Source organism: Panthera tigris, chromosome A2, assembly GCF_018350195.1.
Source record: "Panthera tigris isolate Pti1 chromosome A2, P.tigris_Pti1_mat1.1, whole genome shotgun sequence".
NCBI classification, from domain to species: Eukaryota; Metazoa; Chordata; class Mammalia; order Carnivora; family Felidae; genus Panthera; species Panthera tigris.
Genome location: NC_056661.1, coordinates 54,757,812 through 54,774,197, shown reverse-complemented (window position 1 = coordinate 54,774,197; position 16,386 = coordinate 54,757,812). Strand labels below are relative to the sequence as shown.

Genomic DNA, 16,386 nt, shown 5'->3' with positions numbered 1-16,386 from the left:
CCAGTCATGACTCATCTCTATTCTAGCACTCCTTTATTTATAAGCCTATCTTCTCTACCAGATTGGGAATTTCCTATGGTTCCTACTGATGTCTGTTTCACCAGAGCCCCAGCACAAGGACTGCTTCAAATTAAGTACTTACTAAGTATTTGTTGGTGGGTGAGCAAACAGTGGAGACTAGAAGCTCACTTCTTCCATTTGCTGTGTCTTCATGGATCTTTATATGTACCTGGTCCCTAGTCAACATTGTGGAGCGAGATTGGAGAGGATAGAGAGGATCAGAGGACACCCCTGAGGGTGTTTACAGTCTAGTAGGGAACAGTTGACATATACCTTGAGACTGGGATAACCAAGGGCTCATTAATGGAGCAGACCACTTGCATTGCACAGAGTGCTTTGCTGGGATTCCACTGGGGAAGCCTCCTTGGAACAATAGCAGGAGGACCACACCTCCCAGTTTCCCCAGGGCCAGTCCCAGTTTATACCTGCCAGCCCGGAGGAATTGTTAATAGCATCCCCTTTCACTCTCAATAGTGTCCAGGTTTGCGTGATCAGTTATATGACCATCCAGAGGGCAGTTCACCCTCCCCGTGTTCCTCTCTGGAGCTGAGCAAGGCTCTTGTGCCGCAGGGGCATTTGCCACCAAGGCTCATAGACTCACAAAGCTGACAGAGCCCATGAGGAGAAGCCAGCCCAAAGTTCTCACTTTACATGCAGACATGGAGGCAGGCATTTGCTAGGGGCCCATGCTATTTGAATAAGGCACGGAACACCTGTGTTTTTCTTGGAAGAGAGCATTGCACCTGTTTTTCACTGCCTTTTCATTTCAGCAGGATTTCAACTTCATTAATTCATTAAGTAATTCAGTAAACATTTATTAGCACTTGCAGTGTGCCAAGTTGGCTGCAGGGGATGTAGAAATGGAAGAAATCTCACTCCCTCTAGTCTCTAAGGTATCTTTGGTCTAATGGAAGGGGGCAAAAGCTTCAACAACCCTCTGTAATCCAGCTGGATTGGTGCAGTGTGCTAGGGAGGGGGCACTGTGGGAGTCACTGGGGTACTAGGAGAGAGTGTGTCAGTTAAAGGGGCCTCATAGGAGCACCCAGGAAACTCAGATGCCTGTGACTTCAGGCTGCACTCATTACTTCAAAGAGCAAAAGAACCCCAGGGTTCTGACTCCATCTGGGCTAAGATGATGATCATGCTTATTGATGAGTCCACCCTGCCCATTTGGTTCCATGCTATTACTCTAAAAGTTGCTGTTATGTGACTAAGCACACACGATATATGAGGTCATATGTCTATATTTCTTAAAAAGCTTTTTCAGTTGTGTAAAAAAAAACGTGAGCTTACTTTTCTTACCAAAGGCAACGGGTATTAGAGAATTGTTCTTTCCCATAAAGTTGCAATAATGCTTCATTTTCCTGGCAACCTCTTGTCTGGCAATTGCTGCAGCCTGGATCATAGCTGAGAACCAGGATGTAAGCAATTAAAGAACCCCATGAACAGCCAAGCCAAGAGAGGTCACTCTATGTCCAAATACCAAACATGCCCTCTGGGACTAGGAAAGCCCCTTAGTAATTCAAGTCTTATTTTGTCTTACCTAAACGCAATCTTAGAAGCTAGACCTAGAAATCCAGAAGTCCACGACAGAGTCCTGTCTAATATGGTAGCCACAAGCCACAGATGGCTACTGAGCACTTGCAATGTGACAAGCCCAGATGGAGATGGGCCATAAGTGAAAATGCATGCTGCATTTCAAAGACTTGGCATGGAAAGAAAATGTAAAAATTTCTCATGAATAGTTTGATTCTATGTTAAAACCATCATTTTTTGATATATTGGGTTAGATAAAATAGTTACTAGGATTAACTTCACCTTTAAGAGCTTTTTTATGTGGCTACAGGAATGTTTACAACCACATGTGTAGCTTGTATTTTATTTGTGCTGGACCATGTGGTCTAGAAGGTGGCATCTTCATAAGGGAAGCTCACAGAGGCAGTTTGACAGTGTGGTAGAAACCTGGAAAGCTATTTAAAAGGGCATCATAACTCAAAAAGCACAATTGTCTTGGGGACATTTAGCATAGGGATAAGCAGACCAATACATTAAAACAGCTTCTGAAAACAGTGCTGTGTTCTAGTCTATAGTCATTGATATTGACCAAGAAGACTGACTTGCCATAAAAGTGACAAGGTAATAACCCTTTCTGTTTGAGAACACAGATTTCTGACTAGACAAACACCAATAAATGAGGAAATATCAACTTTATTGTAGGTAACACAATTCTCAAATGTTGACTTTAGCTGCCAAGTTAAGCATCTTGGAATATTTTTACATGAAATCCTAAGGTCCAAAAAATTGGTTCATCATAGATTCTTGGACCATCAGAGCTGCAAGGGGCCCCTGAGAATACTTGCTGATTGTGCGGGCTGGCCTAGGCTAGGAAGGGGCCATAGAGCCTTGGGCTAGTCCCTTCCCTTTCTGGGACTCAGTGTCCCCATCTTTATAGTGACATGTAAGGGCCTGCCTGGCTTCCACACACTCCCATCCTGGGACTTTTACAATCCATTCAACCTTTTCTAGGTCTGTGTGTTTGGGGCTAGTTATGACTCATCAGCAAAATCCATGGCAGTCTAGAAAAGCTGAGGGTGGGGATTAGGGTGGCCTCCTCCCACAAAGTTCCTGTCACTGAGAAGCTTATTAAATGGCTTCCCCAGATACCCATCACCTTGGAAGGAGCCACCTATCAGAGTGACAGGCAGGATGGCAGTCCTAGCTTTTACAGCCCTGCAGCCAGGCTTCACTAAATATTTCTATCAAGGCAGCACTTTGGAAGTGAGGCAACACCTCAATTTAAATGCTTTATTAGCCCAGAGTGCCACCTCAAAACCTTATTGGAAGCAGGCTGAGTATAAATTACAAATAAATAAATAAAATTAGCCCAGAAGCAGCAGCTGGGGCCAACAACCAGAAGGATGGTTGAAGCTTTGCTATTAATTGGGGCATCCTTTACAGAAGTCCTGACTGCAAGGCAAAGAAGAATCTATAGACTGACTTCGTCACACTTCAGAGAATCTGTCCCCCATCCATCCCATTCTCTCTACTTGAGGCTTCAATTCCACTGAAGAAAATTTTTTCTGCAACTGCTCTGTATTAAGCAGGAGATATAGAAAGCAAAGATCCTGCCTTGCAGGGGCCAGTCACATTGAGAGATAAAGAAAGTACAAAATGGCCAGGCCCAGGGTGGAAAGGACAGCAATGGGCCCTTATGCTGGTTTAGCATGGAGAGCACTTCCCCTGGCTGAGGAAATCAACAAAGGCTTCCTGGAGAAAAGGTCAGACCCCGACTGTCATGAACTCCGAGATCTGAACCTCATTCCACATGCCTCTGAAATGCTGTAGCAGAGGTAGAGGTTGAACGGTGGGGCAGCCCCAGCAAAGGCCTCACTGTCCTACAGAGGGCCTCAGAGCCAGAATGGCCTTTCAGGGTAGTCCCGAACTGAGGCAAGAGGCCTGGGCCTTTGTGCCCTACAGGAACCAATCTACATAAGCTTGATCACAGTTTCTCATCTGAGATGTCCTGGCAGCTGTAGGGGACAAAGGGACTCTGGGGAATGCATATAGAGGGGGACTGGCAGCAAGGACTCCAAAGAGGCCCTTGTCTATCTAGTTATTCATAATGCAACAAGCATTAATTGAGCACCTTCTGCATGACAGGCACTCAGACACCAAAGAGACCAAGATCCGGTCCCTGCCCTTGAAGAGCTTACAGTCCAGTGGGGGAGACAGCCTCATATGCATCCAGTTACTTCATAAAGGGCTAACTTTTGACTTCAGGCTACATAGAGAGCAAGGAACAGTTTTGCTCCATGGAGGGAAGTCCTCCCACAAGGGGACATTTGAGTCAGGTTGGGCTGATGTGCAGGAATTCACTGAGTGCAGGGGGAGAGGGCTGTGTCCCAGGCAGAGGGGACAGCACATCCTCCAAGCTGAAGCAAGGCCTAGTTGCTGGTGGGCTGGGCCAATGGCTCCTGGGCTCCTGGCGGGGAGGCAACAATGCTCTCCCCCTTGGCCTCTCCCCAGCTGCTGACCCGCATGGACGACAAGATGTCTAAGATGAGCCGAGCCCTAGTGGGGATCAAGAAGCGGTTTCAAAAGACAGTGTCACAGTTTATGAATTCTGTCTTGTTGGCAGCAGGTAAGGAGCAGAAAAGTAGAGTGATGCCTGTCAGATAACTTCCTAAATCCTGGGTCACCTGCAAGACATCTCTGAGGACAGCTTTTTACCACCTGGGGAGGTGGGTGGGCAGGGCGACCTCCTCATCAGTAGATGGGGTAACAAGGTTCAGGCTCCCAAAGCAAGGGTACTTGCTCAGGGCCGTGTCTCAAGTAGTGGTGGCCTTTGCCACCTTCAGTTTTCTGAGCATGGTCCCATGTGTCCTCAGTGTCTCCTGTGGTTGTCTTATTTTCCTGGACCTCCCATCATTGTTCTATAACTCTCTCTGTCCCCATCTGGTTCACCTTTCAGCTCTCCCATATTCCCGTCATCCATTTGTATACCCTGTTCCTCTCCTTGCGGACAATCTCAGTAGAAGGGAAAAAAGCAGCCAGCTCACCAGTCTGTCCTTGTTAGGCCACAGGGTTCCCCCTGGGGCCAGCCTGGTGACCTCAAAACTGTTCCCACATCTAGACTTTCTTCCTGCTGTTGGGCCTGGGGACAGAGGAACAGTGACTTCCATTCCATGCCACCCTGGCTGGGCACCAGGGGGCTGTGTTCCAAGGAGTTTTTCCTCATCCCTAAAGACTCAGTTCAACTGTACTCCTCCTCCAGAAAGCCTTCCCTGGTTCCCTAAGCTGAATGAGTCATATGCTCCTTTGGGTTCCCACAGCATATGTAAAATGTGCTCTAATTATAAATCTTACTACCTAGCATTATGAATAGTTCTTTGTTTGTCCATCCCCCCTGTATCCCTGCTAGGAGTTCTCAGAGGCAGGGAACCCTGTTTTGGGTCATCTCTATATGTCTAGCATCCAATAAACATCTGGTAAGTGAATGAAGGAATGAAAGGTCCCGGGCCTCAGAAGTTTTCAAGTCTAGTAGGAAAAGCAAAACAAGAATACAAATAAACACAACAAAGAAAGTAGATGGAAACTACTTAAATCTGGAGATATAGGGAACAGCATTCTCAGGGAAGAGAACAGCATGGATGCATTGTATACCCAGCCTCTATGAGTGCTGTGGAGGACACAGAACTGAATGAAACGCAGGCTCCTTGGCAGAAGAGGGATCTCAGCTGGGTCTTGACAAACGAGTAGAAATAAGATTGATTTGTTCTTACATTTCAGCCAGCATTTACCAATCCACTAACTGTACTGGGGTGGAGTTCTATGCCAGACAGCAGAAGGGAGGTGACCTGGCTTGCGAGTGTGTGAGAGTGGAGGAGTGGAGGGGAAGATGAGCTGAAGGGCTGCTCATGTGCAGAGCCTCATAGCAGGGCAGGGAAGGCCGGGCCATGAGGGAGAGTGACAGCCATGTCTTCTGTTAACAGGCCTATTCACCATAGAATACCCGGTTAAGGAAGAGGCACAAAGCAATCGAACCAAGGTGAAATCGGGTACCTATGTCGAGCGAGGCCCCAAGCCAAGTTTATACTCAGGAGAAGTCGTTTTATTACGATCTCGGTCAGCCCGACCTGAATCCTCAGTTGGAGAGTCTTCAAGGGAAGAGCATGGGTCCGTTTCTGTGAGCCCCACTCGGAGGAAGACCATCAAGACCCAAGCCAAAGCCATGATCACACCCAGGTAGGCTTGGGCCTTCATTGCTTCTGGCCTCCATGTGTCAGACATGGTGATGGGCGGTGGGCACACCATGAAGAACGAGACAGATGAGGCCCTTCCCTCTTGGAGCAGAAATTTTAGGGGTGTGAGAAGATAGACAATAAATACAAGAAGAGTTGAAGTCATTTTACGTAGTGATACAGGCTAGGAAGAAAGTAAATCAGGGTCACCTTAAAGCAGAGGTTGGCAACGTAGGGCCATTCACCAAATCTAGCCCCACCACCTACCTTTTTATAAGTGAAGAAGAGTTTTTAGCTTTTTAGATGCTTAGGGGGGAAAGATCAAAAGAAGAGTATTTTATGACATGTGAAATGATATAAAGTTTAAATATCAGGGTCCATAAGTAAGGTTTTGTTGGAATAGCCACACCCACTCATTTACATATTGCCTGTAGTTACTTTCCCTAAGACAGAAATGTTGAGTAATTATGACTAAGACCATCTGGCCTGCAAAGACTAGAATATTTACTATCTGGCTCTTTATGGAAAATTTTGACTAATGCCAGGGGTGGAGAGTGACTGGGAAGTCTGGGGAAGGTGCTAAATTAGATAGTCAGTGAAGGCAGTTCTGAGGAGGTGATATTTAAATGGGGACCCACGATGGGCATTGAGGAGGGCACCTGTGGGGATGAGCACTGGGTGTTGTATATGAGCCATGAATCATGGGAATCCACTCCCGAAACTAAGAGCGCACTGTATGCACTGCATGTTAGCTAACTTGACAAGAAATTTAGAAAAAAAAGAATAATTTTTACTATATTACCTTAAAGAAAATAAATGAGGAACCACGACGAGAAATAGGTAGGCACAGAGAAGGACAGGGAAGGGTTAGCAGGCAGAGGATAGAGCAAGTATAGAGACCTGTGACAAGAACAAGTTAGGTATGTGCTAGGGAAAGTAAGAAGGCCAGTGAAGAGCATGTTGATGAAGAGGGGAGATGGCTGTAAATTGAGGACAGAGAGGTAGCCAAGAGCCATATCAGGTGACCTTGTTAGTGTTATAGGAAATCATTCCATAACTTTAAGACAGCAAGTGACACCATCAGATTTATGGGTTTTTAAACTTTAAAAAATAGATAAAATACATGTCTTTTCTATTTGTCTGTTTTAATTTTATATACTATCAATTAATATATATTTTCTATATATATAAAAATACATAAAAATGAACAAATCCTGAGTGCATATAGCTCAGTGCATATCACAAAGTGAACATACCCTATAATCAAATCAAGAAATAGAACATTACCAGCTCCTTAGAAATACCCTCTTGTCCCCTCCCACAGCTTCCTCCCCAAAGGGAAGAGTTCTAGCTTTGTAGATTAGTGTTTGTGTTCATTTTAACTTTATTGAAATGGAACTACAGTATTCAGTATGTAACTGGCATCTAGCCTCTTTTGCTCAACTATTATAATTATGAGTTGTGTGTAGCAGTGTTTTGCTCATTTTCATTGCTGTATGATAACCTATTTTTGAATACACTACAAATTATGCATTCTAATGTTAATGGATATCTGGGTTGCTTACAGTTTTGGTAATGGCAAACTGCACCAGTGTTAGCATGTGTCCTTAATTATTGTTGGTATATGCCTGGATGTGATATTGCTGGCCTAGGGTGGTAGGTACATGTCCCACTTCTTGTGGGACTGCCCATATTCTAGAGTGGTGGTATTGAGTGTCACTCCCACCAGTTCCAGTGGCTCCCCATCCTCACTAATGCTTGGCATTGCCAGTCATTTTAATTACAATATGGGTTTTCAGTGTGTTTCCCTGGTGACTGTCGAGGTTGAGCACCATTTTGATTGTGCATTGACCATTTTGTATATTCTCTTTTATGAGGTGCCTGTTTAGCTCCCTTGTCCGTTTTTGTACTAGTCATTCGCCTTTTCTTGATTTATATTTTGGAGTTCTTCATATGTTGTGGGTACAAGACTTTTGTCCATTATACACGTTGCAAACGATCTTACGTTTACTCTGGTAATGGTGTCTATTGAGGAACAGAAGTTAGAAAATTTTAATGTCCGATTTTCAATATTTTTCTTTATAATTAGCTTTTTATATCCTATTCAAGAACTTTCCTATTCAGAGAACATGACAATATTCAACAAAGTAACTTTCCTAGTTAACTTTTTTGTTTTTACTTTTACATTACATCTGTCCTCCACTTGGAGATTTCTGTAGTGATGTGAAATAGGAGCCAACTTTTAATCTTTTCCATCTATATCTATATCTATATCTATATCTATATCTATATCTATATCTATATCTATATCTATATCTATCTATCTATAGTTATCTATATCTGTCTTACTGATCCAGCATCCCCTTTTGAAAAGATTGTAACTTCCCTAAGCTTTTTGGTGCAAAGTTTGTCACAAATTAAGGGGCTCTATGTGTATAAATTAGAGGACGTTTTCTGGACTCCTTATTTTGTTTCCTCTTTTCCAGTCTTTTACCAATACCAGGCTGTCCATTTAATTATCATAGCTTTATAACAAGCATTGATATACAGCAGAGTACGTACTAATACTTTGTTGTTCTAAATTGTTTTGCTGTCCCTTGTAGTTTATATTTCCATATAGGTTTAGAATCACCTTGCTGGTAAAAAAATGTATCTTGGCATTTCAACTGGATTGTTAATGTCTTTGTAATATCGTGGTATTTCAATCTGTGAGTAGTATAGCTTTTTATTTATTTATGTCTTCTCTAATCTCTCTCTGGTTTGTAGTTTTCAACACAGAGTTATGTGTCTTTCATTAGGTTTATTTTAAAGTTTTTAGTAGTTTTTGTTGCTGTTATAAATTATGTTTTTAATTTAATTTTTTAATTTGTTGCTGGTTATATAGAAAGGCAGTTAATTATATTACAATTTAAATTTATTTATTTTTTTTTTTAATTTTTTAATATATGAAATTTACTGTCAAATTGGTTTCCATACAACACCCAGTGCTCATCCCAAAAGGTGCCCTCCTCAATACCCATCACCCACCCTGCCCTCCCTCCCACCCCCCATCAACCCTCAGTTTGTTCTCAGTTTTTAACAGTCTCTTATGCTTTGGCTCTCTCCCACTCTAACCTCTTTTTTTTTTTTTTTTTCCTTCCCCTCCCCCATGGATTTCTGTTATGTTTCTCAGGATCCACATAAGAGTGAAACCATATGGTATCTGTCTTTCTCTGTATGGCTTATTTCACTTAGCATCACACTCTCCAGTTCCATCCATGTTGCTACAAAAGGCCATATTTCATTTTTTCTCATTGCCACGTAGTATTCCATTGTGTATATAAACCATAATTTCTTTATCCATTCATCAGTTGATGGACATTTAGGCTCTTTCCATAATTTGGCTATTGTTGAGAGTGCTGCTATAAACATTGGGGTACAAGTGCCCCTATGCATCAGTACTCCTGTATCCCTTGGATAAATTCCTAGCAGTGCTATTGCTGGGTCATAGGGTAGGTCTATTTTTAATTTTCTGAGGAACCTCCACACCGCTTTCCAGAGCGGCTGCACCAATTTGCATTCCCACCAACAGTGCAAGAGGGTTCCTGTTTCTCCACATCCTCTCCAGCATCTATAGTCCCCTGATTTCTTCATTTTGGCCACTCTGACTGGCGTGAGGTGGTATCTGAGTGTGGTTTTGATTTGTATTTCCCTGATAAGGAGCGACGTTGAGCATCTTTTCATGTGCCTGTTGGCCATCCGGATGTCTTCTTTAGAGAAGTGTCTATTCATGTTTTCTGCCCATTTCTTCACTGGGTTATTTGTTTTTCGGGTGTGGAGTTTGATGAGCTCTTTATAGATTATGGATACTAGCCCTTTGTCCGATGTGTCATTTGCAAATATCTTTTCCCATTCCGTTGGTTGCCTTTTAGTTTTGTTGGTTGTTTCCTTTGCTGTGCAGAAGCTTTTTATCTTCATAAGGTCCCAGTAATTCACTTTTGCTTTTAATTCCCTTGCCTTTGGGGATGTGCCGAGTAAGAGATTGCTACGGCTGAGGTCAGAGAGGTCTTTTCCTGCTTTCTCCTCTAAGGTTTTGATGGTTTCCTGTCTCACATTCAGGTCCTTTATCCATTTTGAGTTTATTTTTGTGAATGGTGTGAGAAAGTGGTCTAGTTTCAACCTTCTGCATGTTGCTGTCCAGTTCTCCCAGCACCATTTGTTAAAGAGACTGTCTTTTTTCCAATGGATGTTCTTTCCTGCTTTGTCAAAGATTAGTTGGCCATACGTTTGTGGGTCTAGTTCTGGGGTTTCTATTCTATTCCATTGGTCTATGTGTCTGTTTTTGTGCCAATACCATGCTGTCTTGATGATGACAGCTTTGTAGTAGAGGCTAAAGTCCGGGATTGTGATGCCTCCTGCTTTGGTCTTCTTCTTCAAAATTACTTTGGCTATTCGGGGCCTTTTGTGGTTCCATATGAATTTTAGGATTGCTTGTTCTAGTTTCGAGAAGAATGCTGGTGCAATTTTGATTGGGATTGCATTGAATGTGTAGATAGCTTTGGGTAGTATTGACATTTTGACAATATTTATTCTTCCAATCCATGAGCACGGAATGTCTTTCCATTTCTTTATATCTTCTTCAATTACCTGCATAAGCTTTCTATAGTTTTCAGCATACAGATCTTTTACATCTTTGGTTAGATTTATTCCTAGGTATTTTATGCTTCTTGGTGCAATTGTGAATGGGATCAGTTTCTTCATTTGTCTTTCTGTTGCTTCATTGTTAGTGTATAAGAATGCAACTGATTTCTGCACATTGATTTTGTATCCTGCAACTTTGCTGAATTCATGTATCAGTTCTAGCAGACTTTTGGTGGAGTCTATCGGATTTTCCATGTATAATATCATGTCATCTGCAAAAAGCGAAAGCTTGACTTCATCTTTGCCAATTTGGATGCCTTTGATTTCCTTTTGTTGTCTGATTGCTGATGCTAGAACTTCCAGCACTATATTAAACAACAGCGGTGACAGTGGGCATCCCTGTCGTGTTCCTGATCTCAGGGAAAAAGCTCTCAGTTTTTCCCCGTTGAGGATGATGTTAGCTGTGGGCTTTTCATAAATGGCCTTTATGATCTTTAAGTATGTTCCTTCTATCCCGACTTTCTCAAGGGTTTTTATTAAAAAAGGGTGTTGGATTTTGTCAAAGGCCTTTTCTGCATCGATTGACAGGATCATATGGTTCTTCTCTTTTTTTTTTTGTTAATGTGATGTATCACGTTGATCGATTTGCGAATGTTGAACCAGCCCTGCATCCCAGGAATGAATCCCACTTGATCATGGTGAATAATTCTTTTTATATGCTGTTGAATTCGATTTGCTAGTATCTTATTGAGAATTTTTGCATCCATATTCATCAGAGATATTGGCCTGTAGTTCTCTTTTTTTACTGGGTCTCTGTCTGGTTTAGGAATCAAAGTAATACTGGCTTCATAGAATGAGTCTGGAAGTTTTCCTTCCCTTTCTATTTCTTGGAATAGCTTGAGAAGGATAGGTATTATCTCTGCTTTAAACGTCTGGTAGAACTCCCCTGGGAAGCCATCTGGTCCTGGACTCTTATTTGTTGGGAGATTTTTGATAACCGATTCAATTTCTTCGCTGGTTATGGGTCTGTTCAAGCTTTCTATTTCCTCCTGATTGAGTTTTGGAAGAGTGTGGGTGTTTAGGAATTTGTCCATTTCTTCCAGGTTGTCCAGTTTGTTGGCATATAATTTTTCATAGTATTCCCTGATAATTGTTTGTATCTCTGAGGGATTGGTTGTAATAATTCCATTTTCATTGATGATTTTATCTATTTGGGTCATCTCCCTTTTCTTTTTGAGAAGCCTGGCTAGAGGTTTGTCAATTTTGTTTATTTTTTCAAAAAACCAACTCTTGGTTTCGTTGATCTGCTCTACCGTTTTTTTAGATTCTATATTGTTTATTTCTGCTCTGATCTTTATTATTTCTCTTCTTCTGCTGGGTTTAGGCTGCCTTTGCTGTTCTGCTTCTATTTCCTTTAGGTGTGCTGTTAGATTTTGTATTTGGGATTTTTCTTGTTTCTTGAGATAGGCCTGGATTGCAATGTATTTTCCTCTCAGGACTGCCTTCGCTGCGTCCCAAAGCGTTTGGATTGTTGTATTTTCATTTTCGTTTGTTTCCATATATTTTTGAATTTCTTCTCTAATTGCCTGGTTGACCCACTCATTCGTTAGTAGGGTGTTCTTTAACCTCCATGCTTTTGGAGGTTTTCCAGACTTTTTCCTGTGGTTGATTTCAAGCTTCATAGCATTGTGGTCTGAAAGTATGCATGGTATAATTTCAATTCTTGTAAACTTATGAAGGGCTGTTTTGTGACCCAGTATATGATCTATCTTGGAGAATGTTCCATGTGCACTCGAGAAGAAAGTATATTCTGTTGCTTTGGGATGCAGAGTTCTAAATATATCTGTCAAGTCCATCTGATCCAATGTATCATTCAGGGCCCTTGTTTCTTTATTGACTGTGTGTCTAGATGATCTATCCATTTCTGTAAGTGGGGTGTTAAAGTCCCCTGCAATGACCACATTCTTATCAATAAGGTTGCTTATGTTTATGAGTAATTGTTTTATATATCTGGGGGCTCCGGTATTCGGCGCATAGACATTTATAATAGTTAGCTCTTCCTGATGGATAGACCCTGTGATTATTATATAATGCCCTTCTTCATCTCTTGTTACAGCCTTTAATTTAAAGTCTAGTTTGTCTGATATAAGTATGGCTACTCCAGCTTTCTTTTGGCTTCCAGTAGCATGATAAATAGTTCTCCATCCCCTCACTCTCAATCTAAAGGTGTCCTCAGATCTAAAATGAGTCTCTTGTAGACAGCAAATAGATGGGTCTTGTTTTTGTATCCATTCTGATACCCTATGTCTTTTAGTTGGTGCATTTAATCCATTTACATTCAGTGTTATTATAGAAAGATACGGGTTTAGAGTCATTGTGATGTCTGTATGTTTTATGCTTGTAGTGATGTCTCTGGTACTTTGTCTCACAGGATCCCCCTTAGGATCTCTTGTAGGGCTGGTTTCGTGGTGACAAATTCCTTCAGTTTTTGTTTGTTTGGGAAGACCTTTATCTCTCCTTCTATTCTAAATGACAGACTTGCTGGATAAAGGATTCTCGGCTGCATATTTTTTCTGTTTAGCACACTGTAGATATCGTGCCAAGCCTTTCTGGCCTGCCAAGTTTCAAAGGAGAGATCAGTCACGAGTCTTATAGGTCTCCCTTTATATGTGAGGGCACGTTTATCCCTTGCTGCTTTCAGAATTTTCTCTTTATCCTTGTATTTTGCCAGTTTCACTATGATATGTCGTGCAGAAGATCGATTCAAGTTACGTCTGAAGGGAGTTCTCTGTGCCTCTTGGATTTCAATGCCTTTTTCCTTCCCCAGTTCAGGGAAGTTCTCAGCTATTATTTCTTCCAGTATCCCTTCGGCACCTTTCCCTCTCTCTTCCTCCTCTGGGATACCAATTATGCGTATATTATTTCTTTTTAGTGTATCACTTAGTTCTCTAATTTTCCCCTCATACTCCTGGATTTTTTTATCTCTCTTTCTTTCAGCTTCCTCTTTCTCCATAACTTTATCTTCTAGTTCGCCTATTCTCTCCTCTGCCTCTTCAAGCCGAGCTGTCGTGGTTTCCATTTTGTTTTGCATTTTGTTTAAAGCGTTTTTCAGCTCCTCGTGACTGGTCCTTAGTCCCTTGATCTCTGTAGCAAGAGATTCTCTGCTATCCTGTATACTGTTTTCAAGCCCAGCGATTAATTTTATGACTATTATTCTAAATTCACTTTCTGTTATATTATTTAAATCCTTTTTGATCAGTTCATTCGCTGTTGTTATTTCCTGGAGATTCTTCTGAGGGGAATCCTTCCGTTTGGTCATTTTGGATAGTCCCTGGAGTGGTGAGGACCTGCAGGGCACTTCCCCTGTGCTGTGGTGTATAACTGGAGTTGGTGGGCGGGGCCGCGGTCCGACCTGATGTCTGCCCCCAGCCCACCGCTGGGGCCACAGTCAGACTGGTGTGTGCCTTCTCTTCCCCTCTCCTAGGGGCGGGATTCCCTGTGGGGTGGCGTGGCCCGTCTGGGCTACTTGCACACTGCCAGGCTTGTGTTGCTGGGGATCTGGCGTATTAGCTGGGGTGGGTAGGCAAGGTGCACGGGGGCAGGAGGGGCAGGCTTAGCTCGCTTCTCCTTAGGTGATCCACTTCAGGAGGGGCCCTGTGGCAGAGGGAGGGAGTCACATCCGCTGCCGGAGGTTTGGCTCCGCAGATGCACAGAGTTTGGTGTTTGCGCTGCGCGAGCAAGTTCCCTGGCAGGAACTGGTTCCCTTTGGGATTTTGGCTGGGGGATGGGCGGGGGAGATGGCGCTGGCGCCTTTGTTCCCCGCCAAGCTGAGCTCTGTCGTCTGGGGGCTCAGCAGCTCTCCCTCCCTTTGTCCTCCAGCCTTCCCGCTTTCTGAGCAGAGCTGTTAACTTATGACCTCCCAGACGCTAAGTCGCGCTTGCTGTCGGAACACAGTCCGTCAGGCCCCTCCGCTTTTGCCAGCCAGACTCGGGGGCTCTGCTTGGCCGGCGAGCCGCCCCTCCGCCCCGGCTCCCTCCCGCCAGTCCGTGGAGCGCGCACCGCTTCGCCACCCTTCCTACCCTCTTCCGTGGGCCTCTAGTCTGCGCTTGACTCCGGAGACTCCGTTCTGCTAATCCTCTGGCGGTTTTCTGGGTTCTTTAGGCAGGTGTAGGTGGAATCTAAGTGATCAGCAGGACGCGCGGTGAGCCCAGCGTCCTCCTACGCCGCCATCTTCCGGACTCCTCTAAATTTATTTTTAATTTACTTACAGTAAGCTTTATTCTTTTTGGTGTATAAGTCTATGAGTTTTGACAAATGGATGGAGTTGTATAACCACCACCATAGCCAAGACATAGAACAACAGAACAGTTTTATCACCTCCTCCCCCCGACACGCACAAATTCCCTCATGCTGCCCCTCTGTAGTCAAACTCTTCACTCACCCTTAATCCCTAACAACCACTGACCTGTTCTTTGTAGCTATAGTTTTGTATTTTCTAAAATGTCATATGAAAGGAATTGTACTGTGTATGGCCTTTTGAGTTTAGCTTCTTTCACTTAGCATAATGCATGGAAGATTTATTCATGTTGTTGCATGTATCAACAGTTCATTTCTTTTTATTGCTGAGTAGTATTCTATTTCAGGGGGCCCCTGCACTACTCCCACATTCAGAGATTTACCAGAACTCATGGGATTCAGCATATGGAAGCATTCATGTATAAGGTATTATAGTGAAAGGATGCATGATAGGATCAGCAAGGGTAAAAGACATAGGTAGAATCTGGATAAATCCATACACAGACTTCTTTATGCTCTCTCCCTCCTGTGAGGGGATGCACCAAGCAAGCTCCTTTCTCTAGCAGTGAAAAATGTGAAAATGTAGTAATGTATGCATTATCTCTGCCCAATCATGCCCATTAAAGACTCAGAACCCAAGGTTTTTATTGAGTGATAGTCACATAGACACTCTCTGCCTAGCAAATATCAAAATTCCAGACTGCTAGAAGGAAAGCAGGTGTTCGACATAAATCACATTGTTTACACAGTGTGGGCATAGCGTAGGAAATGGTTCAAGTGCCAGGTTTCTAGACATCGGCAAAGGGCCAACCTTGTAAGCAGGTCCTTCTAAAGATAGTAGCCTTCTATGTTAACTCTTTTGTGCATGTATTGCATGGCCTGGATGGATAAAAAGATAATTTATCCATTCACCTATTAAAAGACATTTGGAATATTTTCAGTTTTTGGTGATTATGAATAAAATTGCTGTAAATACCCAAGAACTTTATGTGATCATGGGCTTTCAATTTACTTAAGCAAATACTTAAGAGCTAGATTGCTGGCTCTTAGATTGTAAATCTATGTTTAACTTTATAAGAAACTGCCAAACTGCTCAAGTAGCTGTACATTACTCTCAGCAATGCATGAGGATTCCAGTTGCTTCAAATCTTTGTCAGTAATTGGCATCCTCAACTTTAAAAAAAATATTTTACCCATTCTAGGGGCACCTGGGTGGCTCAGTTGGTTAAGCGTCTGACTTCAGCTCAGGTCATGATCTCGTGGTCCATGAATTCAAGCCCTGAGTCGGGCTCTGTGCTGACAGCTTGGAGCCTGGAGCCTGCTTTGGATTCTGTATCTCCCTCTCTCTGATCCTCCCCTGCTCACACTCTGTCTCTCTGTCAAAAATAAATAAACATTAAAAATTATATATTTTACCCATTCTAATAGATGTGCAGTGATATCTCATTATCATTTTAATTTGCATTTCTCTAATAACTAATGATGTTGAGCATCTTTCCATGGGCTTACTTACCATAATTTGGTAAAATGTCTGTTCAGATCTTTTGCACATTTTCAAATTGGGCTATTTGTACTGTCAAGTTTCGAGAGAGTTCCTTATTCTGGATATAAGTCCTTTATCAGAAACTTGACTTGAAATATTTTTCCCAGTCTGTGGCTTGTTTTGTTT

The 16,386-nt window shown here is 42.7% G+C and overlaps 1 protein-coding gene across 10 annotated transcripts in view; it reads left to right on the top strand.

The window, feature by feature from the left end:
* The window catches only part of CA2H3orf20 (chromosome A2 C3orf20 homolog), a 100,946-nt gene that overhangs the window by 47,740 nt on the left and 36,820 nt on the right, over nucleotides 1-16,386 (top strand). For all 10 annotated transcript variants that reach the window (XM_042979575.1, XM_042979577.1, XM_042979576.1 and 7 more), the window contains 2 exons: nucleotides 4,087-4,201; nucleotides 5,553-5,805. In XM_042979575.1, coding sequence (XP_042835509.1) covers nucleotides 4,087-4,201; nucleotides 5,553-5,805 — 368 coding nt within the window. The remainder of the gene's footprint in view (nucleotides 1-4,086; nucleotides 4,202-5,552; nucleotides 5,806-16,386) is intronic.